Genomic DNA, 10,852 nt, shown 5'->3' on the forward strand with positions numbered 1-10,852 from the left:
AGGAGGTGGTCCTGCTAAGGGAAGATCAGAAGGTAGGAACTAAGTTAAAAAGCAGGACCTCATGGGTGGTAATCTCAAGTTTACTACCCATGTGCTAATTGGCATAGGAATGAACAGATCAGAAAGGTGAATGTGCCGCTGAAGGAATGGTGTGGAAGAAGGGTTTCCATTTCATGGGACACTGGCACCAGTATTGGGATAGGAAGGAGCTCCACCTGAACCGGAATGGAACCAGAGTCCTAACAGAAACGATAAATAGGGCAGTGCATAAGGCTTTAAACTAGCAAGATGGGGGCAGGGATCTGGTAACAATAACTTAAAGATAAAAGAAGCAGGAGATGAGTGTAAAGGTCAGACCAGAGTAAAGAATAAAGATAACATAAACGGTCAAGGAACAAATACAGTTAAAAAACAGAAGGAAACATTAAAAGGACTATTAAAAATAAATTAAAAGGAACAGCTATCAAAGATGAATTAAACTGTCTGTACAGCAATGTACACAGCGTCCAAAATAAAACGGGGGAACTGGAGGCAATAATCTGTAGTGAGGAAACAGATACAGTAGGAATTAACTGAAACATGGCTACATAAAGAACAGGACTGGCAACTAAAAATTGCGGGCTAAATCATAATCAGAAAGGATAGAGAAGGAAGAAGTGGGGGTGGACTTGCTATACTAATTAGAGATAACATAATGGCAGCAGAAAAAAGGGACATAACTAACAGAGGGATAGAAACAGAATCCATATGGATTGAAATAAAAGACAGGGATCAATCACGCTAATAGGGGTATAGTACAGACCACCTAATGGTGGAAAGAAGGTGGAGGAAGAAATATGTGAAATGGGTAAAGTGCATAGAATAATAATCATGGGAGATTTTAACTATCCCCAAATAAACTGGCAAGAAGAGGTAAGTAAAAGGGTACAGGGAATGGCATTTTTAGAATCTGTTCAGGTCTCCTTTCTTACCCAGTATGTAAAAAGCCTAACTAGAGAGGAAACACTGCTGGATCTAGTAATGGGAAATGAACCAGAACAGATAAGAGAAGTAAGCATAGGGGAACATCTAGGCAATAGCGATCACAACATAATCAGGTTTAAGATAAAGATTGAGTAGGACATAAGTAAGAAAAGAACAAAGTAATAAATTGGAAAAAAGCTGATTTTCAGGGGATGAGAATGGAACCAGGGAAAATAAACTAGAAAAATTTACTGATAAACAAAGAAATAGAACAGCAATGGGAAACATTTAAAACAGTGATCAATAGACTCCAGGAGAAATATATCCCACTAAAACGCAAGAACAAACTAGCCAGTAATGATACACCATGGATGAATAAAGAAAAAAGGGCAAAATTAAAACTAAAGAAAAAGGCATACACTAAGTACATAGACAACAAAGGAGAGGATGAAAAAAGGGAATGCGAAAAGGTTAGGAAATAAATAAAAAAAAAACAATTAGGAAGGCAAAGAGAAACTAGGAAATTAAATTATCAAGAAATAAAGTATTCTACAGACACATAAACAACAAAGAAAAATCAGGATAGGGATAGGGCCACTAAGGGATGAACAAGATAAACTCACAGGTAATGACAGCGAAATGGCAGAAATATTAAATAATTACTTTGCCTCAGTATTTACCAGAGAGACTAACATGGTGGGCATGACATTAGAAGAAGAGATTTTAAAAAATGACATTTAAGATAGAAAGGGGGGAGATAATTGCTAAACTAATCAAACATGGAGAGGATAATCCCTGGTCTGCATGGATTGCATCCACACATATTAAAAGAAGTTGGGGAAGAGACAGCAGAGGCACTACTACATATTTAAAATTAATTAGAAAAGGGAATAGTGCCATAGGACTGGCAGACAGCTAATGTGATTCCTATTTTTAAAAAGGGAGATAGAACCAGTTCCAGGGAACTATAGACCAATTAGCTTAACATTGGTGGTAGGAAAGATAATGGATTCCTTATTCAAAGATGTAATAGAAAAACATCTAGAAACCGAAAATATAATAGTCAGCACGAATTGCAAAAGGGAAGGTCATGCTTGACCAACCTTATTGAATTCTTTGAAGAAATAACAGAAAGGATAGACAAGGGTAATGTAGTAGATGTAATATATTTGGATTTTCAAAAGGCTTTTGATAAAGGTACCTCATAGTAGATTCATGACTAAGGTCAGAGCATGTGGAGTCAGGGGACAAGTAGCAGAATGGATAGCAAGCTGGCTACAAAACAGAAAACAGAGAGTAGGGGTTAAAGGTAGTTACTCAGACTGGCAAAAGGTGGGAAGCGGTGCTCCACAAGGATCGGTGCTGGGATCACTGTTGTTCACCATTTACATAAACGATTTGGACTCAGGAATCGGATGTACAATTTCAAAATTTGCAGACGACACCAAATTGGGGGGGTATAGTTAACACCGAGGAGGACTGCCACAAAATACAGGAAGACATTAATAAACTTGTAGAATGGGTGTGTAATTGGCAAATGAATTTCAATATGGATAAGTGTGAGGTGGTACATTTTGGTAGGAAGAATAAGGAGGCCACATACTGCTTGGATAATAAGAATCTAAATGAGGTTGAGGAGCAGAGGGATCTGGGGGTACCGGTACACAAATCATTAAAAGTAGCGACCCTGGTTAATAAGGCAATTTTTTAAAAAAGCAAACCAGCACTGGGGTTCATTTCTAGATAGAATTGAAAAGCAGATAAATTATGTTAAATTTGTATGGAACCTTGGTTAGACCATACTTGGGAGTACTGTTCTGGTCTCCATATTATAAAAAGGATATAGAGGCACTGGAGAAGGTGCAAAAAAGATTTACTAGGATGATACTGGAACTGAGAGGTTATACCTATCAGGAGAGATTGAGCAGGCTGGAGCTCTTTTCTCTAGAGAAGAGAAGACTGAGGGGTGACCTGATAGAGGTCTTTAAGATTATGAAAGGGTTTGATAGGGTAGACGTGGAGAAGATTCTTCAACTTGTGGGGGATACCAGAACTAGAAGCCTTAAATATAAGATTAACACTAATAAATCCAATGAGGAACTTAGGAGAAACTCCTTTACCCAGAGAGTGGTAAGAATGTGGAAATCGCTACCACAAGTAGTAGTTGAGGCGAATAGCATAGATGCATTTAAGGGGATGCTAGATAAACACGAGGGAGAAAGAAATAGAAGGATATGCTGATGGGGTTAGATGAAGTAGGGAGGGAGGAGGCTCGTATGGAGCATACACACCAGCATGGACCTGTTGGGCCGAATGGCCTGTTTCTGGGCTGTACATTCTATGTAATTATAAATCCTAAGTACAGAGCCCTTAATTTTGTACTCTATTGACCCAGCAATACTTTTAAGAACCCTACAGCTACCTTACATTGCTTGGGAACTTTTAATGACTGGTCAGTGACAACACACAAATCCCTTTCCTGCACTGTTAATTTAATGCATTAAATAGACATGCCTTGATTTGCCTGGCCCCAAGTGCATAACACAGCACCTCTCCAGATTAAATACAATTTTTACCATTTATGAGCCCATTTATTTATCTACTTCAGCTTGCAATCCACTAATCTCTTTATTGCCAAAACTTACACATTTGAGTATCATCCCCAAATTTAATTGGACAATTAATGACCTCCTCCAGATCATTGATAACAACAGTAAGCAATCCAGCACAGAGCCTTGGGGACAGAAAATCATCACCAAGCCGCAATCTGAATCCTTCCCATCAATAATTATTCGATTTATACAATTCTGACCAAATAAATCTATTCTGCTATTTCCCATGTAACACCATGACATCTAATTTTTTAAATAGTCATACATGCGAAAGTTTGTCAAAGGTTTTCTGTAAATCCAAGTAAACAATATGCTCTAGATTTCTTTCATCTAATAGTTATGTTTTTTTTAAAGTGACAATTATGTTGGTGAAGCATCACCACCGTCTAAAGCTATATTAGGTATCCAGAATAATTGTCTCTAGGCCTTGTTTTTTTATTATTATGTATAATGCATTATAATATCTCCCCTACAGCTGAAGTTAATCTTACTGGCCATTGCCCTATAGTTCCCAGGCTCTGATTTATTTCCTTTTTGAACTAGCAGGACCATGTGTAATACAACTGCAGCTCCTTTACTCTCCTATGCAAGAGACTATCTACCCTATTATCAATATTCTTCACTCTAACTTCAGGCAAATACATAATGACTCTACAGTACACTTGGACCACAGAAGTGTGCTTGATAGTTTTCTCATTCCATGCTTTCTTAAATTAACCGACTGCAACAACACAAAGTGTAAAGAGGACAACACTAAGTATATGTAACAAGGCATGGAATGCAGACACTTAGGCTAGAATTGAAAAATAGAGGACAAGTCCATTGGAAACACAGAATACTGTGCTGATAAAAATGTGTGAAGGCTGCTGCACAGGAGAATGCAAATGATAAAAGATATAATTCTGGGATCTAAACGATAGGTAACAGTTTAGAGAACACTGGCAATGAGGCATAATACAAAATTCAGGAATACAGAAATAACAACAATTACTTGATTAGATCTCTATTAATAACCACAAATGCAAATTATTTCTTGTACATAACTATGAAATGACACACTGAAGACTTTTCAATATCGCATTTATGTGTGGTTTAGTGCATTATGTGCTTATACAAGGTGTCTCTATATATCCTTTACTTTATCAGAATATAGAATTCAATACAAGTTTATCTGCTTATTTTGATGGTTCAAAACTGTAAACTTACAACCCTAGGATGGCAGAATTTTCAATGTCCACAAGCTGTTTACAAATAACTGGTTATATTAAAAACTCTAACTAGTATTTAAGAGATGAACAATTGCCACCCAATGGCTGAGGCATTTACACTTGGAAGCAACTAAAGAAACTGGATGGTTAGCCCCACAACAATAATCTATGAGTCTTTGGAGCTTGACTGACATTCAGTAATCCATAACTACAGGAAAGTGATATATTCTTCTCATTCATTTGTTACAGCTTCCACTGTATTTTTTGTGTGGCTGAATCCAACTATGCATGATTACACTATTATTAATTACTATCAAATTCATCATTGTCTGTTCTTAGGGTACTGTGTGAACTGGAAATCATTAGCAACTTCTCTCTCTTTGTGTACTGTCTCTGCACACATCCCTGAGGTATATCCGCCTTTTGCTCATTGCTTGGCTTTATGCTTTCTTGGATGATGTTTTTATTAGGATTCTCTGTACAATCATCACCTGACTGATCTATGGCTTCTGGTAGCACGAGAGTAGACTCAAAGGAGTCCTCATCACCTAACTTTACGTAGCCCTTACTGTTGGTACAATCTAAATGTGCGCAGCTTGGATCTATCCCTTCACTCTGCATCATGGAGGTGGAAGGATTGTCATCAAGGTTCAGAAATTTAGAGTGAGTTGACAAAGTGTGGAGGGAAAGATTGGATCCTAATTCTCTCTGAAATGGAGCAGAAGAAACATGGGACACTTGGGGGGATGGATTTTGTGAGCTTTTGTTAGATACCAATTGGTTACCATTTAACCATGAGGTACTTGAAGTCTCTGTTTCTATGTCCTGGTTATTATCTCCAAGATGATCACTGCTTATGGTTACATCTGCTGAAATGCATTCAATAGTTCCACTCTGATCAGAGGCAACATGGTCAAATTCTTGTGGAGTTTCTTTACATTTTTCTGAAGTTTGTGTTTCATTCCTATTTTTCCCATACCTGGCATCACCCTCTTCCAGGACACAGTTGTTCAGTTTGATGACGGGCAGTGTGAATGCATTAATGGATGAAGTGACAATTGACTTAGCTCTGCAAATTTTGGGCATTTGGGTTCTATCATTCATCCTGGTTCTGTCTCTGCAAATACTGTACACAGTATCTGAGAATGTCTTCTTATCTTTGGGGATTTGTTGCTGCAGGTTTGCTACAGATTCGCAGTGCTTTTTACCAGCATTTTCTTTTGGATCCACAGACTTTATAGTATTGCCAACGGGTGTCCTCCAGGTACTTTTGGCCAACATTGCTGCACAAAAAGAATCAGGAGATTTGAGATTATCCATGCTTTTGGACTGCACGTAGTTGACAAAACCATTAAAAGGCCCACAATCCTTTGTCCTCAAATTGTGTACATCTATTACTGTAGAATAGATGTCTCGTAGATTAATTATCTTAGTTTTCTTGTCTCTATTTTCATGAAGAACTGCATTAGCACAGATAAACAAAAATATACCAATTCCCATAATAAGGGGTCCTAAAACCTTCAGCTTTTCAGAATGCAAGTAGCTTGCTAAAAAATTTGAAATAATCTCCAGTGTTGGAGTCTCTAACCTAGTGCTATTGGTGGTATTGTAAGATGGAGCCGCAATAGTCTCAAAAATGTCATTGCCCTTAGGCCAGTAGCCCATCACTGCCATTGCAATCCCTACCAACAGCACCAGGATTCCAAATGCAGCAATCAGTCCCGAGATGGAGAACAGCTTCAATTTGCCTTTGACCACCACCACATCATTCTTGCATTTCTTTTTTGCTTTCCTTCTGCGTTTATTAACACGGTTACGCGATCGAAAAGAATCTTGTCTCCTGGCTGAAATACGAAGAAGCCCTCCTGTTGCTATCATGATAAATCCACTTAACAGCTATATCTGAAACAAACAAAAGATAAAATAATTTAAGGAATGAGAACAGATATAGCAATGTATGTAATTATTATTTGGTCAGCTTATGCAGCATTTATCAACACTTCAAGAGCACTGGGCAAATTCTGGCAATATTCAGAATTTTAGTGAGATTTCTTCAGGAATTTGAAAAGACAAGATGATCTCAATTCGAATAGCAACGATGCATTTAGCAATGATCTTGTTTTTTGGGAACAGAAGCTTACGATCAATGGTCCAGCAGATAGCATTACCAGTCCATGATCTACAGCAGCAAATGGCTTTATCTGCACATTTAAAACTTCACAGCAAGTCAATGGCATTTTGAAACTTAGGTGTCAAGTGCACAAAACATCACATTTAGTGATAGGTCTGTTTTTAAAACTGAAAAATGGGAAACAAGTTTGTAGGAATTTTTTTAATAGGCACAAGAATTTAATGGCCCTAGTTACATAGTAGTCACTTCGCCAGCAGTAAGTACTGCAGTAACCAACTGGGTGAGGTGTTTGCAGGTTTTAGAAACGTTGCCCATCAGATCACAATAAGTAGCAATTACATCGATTGCAAAAGCCATAAACTAATTCTGTCTTACAACCCAAACCCCTACCAAAAAAATTACAAAAGCACTGTAAAAAATAACACATCGTTTGAGATTACACATGAAGACTTAAGCCCTGGGCGCAAAACTAGTGGAAACAAGCAGAAATTCTACCCCCAGGTTTGATGTGACAATTTTCAGCAGATATGACTTTAACCAATATTATCATATTTTATAATGCAGATTTTTATCATTATCATTATTGAGGATGTAATTTTAATCCTACCCACCTGGTGGTTTAATTAAATATTTTGAACAATTCTTATTTAGGTATCGGATTTCTTCGTTAGGAAGCATGGATACATAATGAATTGACTGAAAGCCAGTTTCCTTTATTTTACTTAAAGCACAGTATATCCTCGCCCAGTTTTTGAAGAATCGTATTGAAGCACAAACTTGAAATGTTTATTCCAAGGTACATGGTTCCTTTTGAGAAGCACCAGGTGATGCAGTGGTTTGCACATTGCTGGTTCACCTCTAAGACATGGGGTTGAATCCCCAGTATTAGGTTAAAGTTCTTAACTGGCGATAAAAATCCTACATTAAATAAGTTTGGGCAATCTTAAATGAGTTTCCATTGAGCTCGGGCCTACAGTACAAAACTGCCCCATTTCAGCACATGATTGGTGGAAATCGTTCAGCTTATTTATCCACCCTGCAACTGCCGGGAACTGACTGTTCCCAATTTTAACTTGCTCTACTGAGCAGGCAGCAAGGGCAAAGACCAAAGCGGGCAGGGTTCTTCTTTACATAAGTATGTCAGATTCCTATGACGTCATCGGAACCCGACTGCACTTTTAACTAGATGGCCTGAGCGGGAAACCGCAGTGACTTTTCTGCCAGATGAAGACAGTGGAGAGAGGAATCAGTGCCTGGTGGTGCCAAGAGGAGCAGAAGTGCTCCTCCAGGCCTCACAAGGAAAGCTTAGGCCTCCCCTGCCACGGACTCCCCACCCACCACCCGAACACGAGACCCCCATGAGACGGTCCACAAACCGATCTCACCACCTACCTAGTGTTGGCGGGCAGCCTCGGTGCGATTTTCCTCTGCTTCTTGGCGACTTCCCGTCCGAAACAGGATTTAAAGGAGGCCCAGGAGTTAAATAGCTGAGGCCTCATTTCTGAGGCAGTTGGTGAATTTCCAACTCAACTCATCATCCACCCACCCAAAACACGCCCGGAGTTAAAATAGGGGCCTGAATATATAAACAGAGGATGCCATATGTTGAAGAGGTCAATATGATTTTTACTCATGTTCACAACTCATCCATTTTACCAAGTTATGTGTTACTATATATTCTTTATTCAGTTTGACAGTCTTACTACTACTCAAAAAACTTTGCTCACTGCTATCTTTTCCTCCTTCATCTTTTTGAATTTTGCACAATTCATTTTTCTAAACTTTTCTCTTTGCTTATTTTTGCTTTTTCCATACTTTGTTTTCTCATTTCTTATTTTTTTACTTTAACTTTTCATTATTATTTACCTTTCCTTATCTGTTAATGTTATATTTTATTTTCAATTCATAAAAGTGAAAAATAAAAGAACAACTTTTTGCATTTATATGTTGCCTTTAATGTAGAAAAATGTCCAAAGGCACTTTACAGAAGTGTAATCAGAAAAAACTGCCTAAAGATTGCATCAGAAGTTTGCTGTCTCAAGCATTTAAGACTTTGTCTTTGACCTAACCCTGTAGATAATCTGTAGGTACTTAGGGAAATTAATATTGCAGCTATGGATCAGATTCATGTTTTTCTAATGAGCTCAATTAATTGTTATGGTTTCCACTAATCTAAAAATAAATTAAGTGACTTTTGATCTGGTATGTGCTTAATTGTTTTTTCCATACTCCTTAATCAAAGGGATTAAAACTTTATTGTATTTTGATGGTGCAGAGTTTAAACCTTTAATTATACTTTATCAAAATACAATAAAGTGTTAATCCTTCTGATTAAGATATGCAAAGAATCAAATTAAGTGTTTCAAACTTGCTTTATCGACCACCTCCAAAAGAAGTTTTAGGACCAACAATTTTAGATTTGGATGGTATAAAATTTGGCAGTGTAGTTTCGATCGAAATTCACACTGAAAATTGGGACAATCATGCGCATCTGATTTTAACTTAAATCTAAGTTAGTCATAATAAACCATTGAGTAATAAGCTATTAGTTTCTGTTTCATTAATTTCCTGGAAATATTTTTGTGAAATATTTTCTTCTCCTGATGCACATTAAAGGACCTACCTCCACTTACCACCCACCTCCCCACCCCCAAAAAACATACAAATAAACAAATAGTACAAACACTGTTTCCTAATGCTCATTTTAGGATTAAGTACAGTACAGAAGTGATCAGCAGAACAACTGAGATTTAATCAGTCAATATAAATCCAGCACTGGCAAACCTCTTTTAATCATGATTTTTCCCCGTCACCCGTAGTAAAACAGATTAAGGGTTCTTCCCATGTCACATGTTCAAACACGCATCTAACCAAGAAAAAAAACATAATAAAGCAAATACAGAAACTTAAAAAAAAATTATTTTACAGTATTAATGTTACGACAAATGAGTTTAGTTCCACATGTTGTAGGGTTTTAGGCATTTGTAAGATTACCACTTGCATCATTTTCTACATGATATTTAAAAAAGTTGAGCATTGGTTTTCGAGGAGAAATAAATAACTTATTTGGGCAGAAAATTCTTTAAAAATTGTAGAAATAGTTTTGACCCAAGATTTTACAAGAACCAATTGAGCTCAAGTGGCATTGTTCACGGACAAAAATAAATCACCTCTTCCTGTAACTGCCCCTACTTACTCCCATTCTCTAATTCTTTCTGTCTTTTTATCTCTTTCTGTTTAACTTCTACTTTTTTCTGTTTCTCCTCTATCTAGCTCTGTATGCTTCTTACAAGATTCTCATTGATAATTTTCTTTGGTTAAAGCAATGATAACATTAGAATTTGCAAAGTAGCTGATTTAAATAGGTTAAGATATCAAGATATTTGATGTGTAACAAAAAAATTAATGTTCATTTTGTAATTTTCCAAAGCCTACTTTCAAAAAAGGTGTGGTGCAAATTACATTATTTAGCACCAAACAGTTAAAACCTAATTTACAGTATTAATTATGATTTTTGGTGAAATAAATTATTTCTGTTTGCTTGCAATATTCTCACTAAGCATACAACATGTATGATTGTTAGGAAAATTGATATGTATGAACTGTCACTGTATGTAACAGATCGGGGTCAATTTTGACTTTTGGGCGACTGACTGGCAGAACGCACTGGTCAACCGCCCATTCCGGCGGTGAAGAGGTCCCTCACGATTTTGAGGCCCCGACCTCAGTTAGATTTGTCAGGCGAGCTGCGGGCCGCCAAATAGGCATCCCGGTGCAGCTCGCAGGATTGAGGCCTCAAGACCGGGCTAGGGCAGCCGCCAGCAAGGTAAGGGGCTGGGGATCACTATTGCGGAGTGTGGGGTTCCCAGGGCGGCAGCGGACCAGAATATTATTGTGTTAAGAGAAGTGCTCCTCCGGGTCACAAAAGTAATTCAACT

At 37.6% G+C, this 10,852-nt stretch overlaps 1 protein-coding gene across 2 annotated transcripts; it reads right to left on the reverse strand.

Annotated features, from left to right (window-relative positions):
* Window positions 1-4,595: 4,595 nt before the first annotated feature.
* On the reverse strand, window positions 4,596-9,782 carry LOC137306788 (transmembrane protein 200A-like). 2 transcript variants are annotated; one of them, XM_067976172.1, is made up of 2 exons: window positions 9,699-9,774; window positions 4,596-6,685 (listed from the first exon to the last, which is right to left on the reverse strand). In XM_067976172.1, exon 2 carries the CDS (start codon window positions 6,659-6,661, stop codon window positions 5,087-5,089), a length of 1,575 nt encoding a protein of 524 aa, XP_067832273.1. In that variant the 5' UTR covers window positions 6,662-6,685; window positions 9,699-9,774; the 3' UTR covers window positions 4,596-5,086. The 2 variants fall into 2 exon arrangements, 1 of the variants encoding a protein (XP_067832273.1); XR_010958938.1 differs by lacking the exon at window positions 4,596-6,685 and adding an exon at window positions 8,419-8,490 and having other exon boundaries at window positions 9,699-9,782.
* Between the last annotated feature and the right edge of the window lie 1,070 nt (window positions 9,783-10,852).

Source organism: Heptranchias perlo, chromosome 3 (genome assembly GCF_035084215.1).
Source record: "Heptranchias perlo isolate sHepPer1 chromosome 3, sHepPer1.hap1, whole genome shotgun sequence".
In the NCBI taxonomy this organism is placed as follows: domain Eukaryota; kingdom Metazoa; phylum Chordata; class Chondrichthyes; order Hexanchiformes; family Hexanchidae; genus Heptranchias; species Heptranchias perlo.

Bases quoted from the DNA above. Each gene is read 5' to 3' on its own strand.
- LOC137306788 (XM_067976172.1), bottom strand. From the start codon at position 6,661: ATGATAGCAACAGGAGGGCTTCTTCGTATTTCAGCCAGGAGACAAGAT.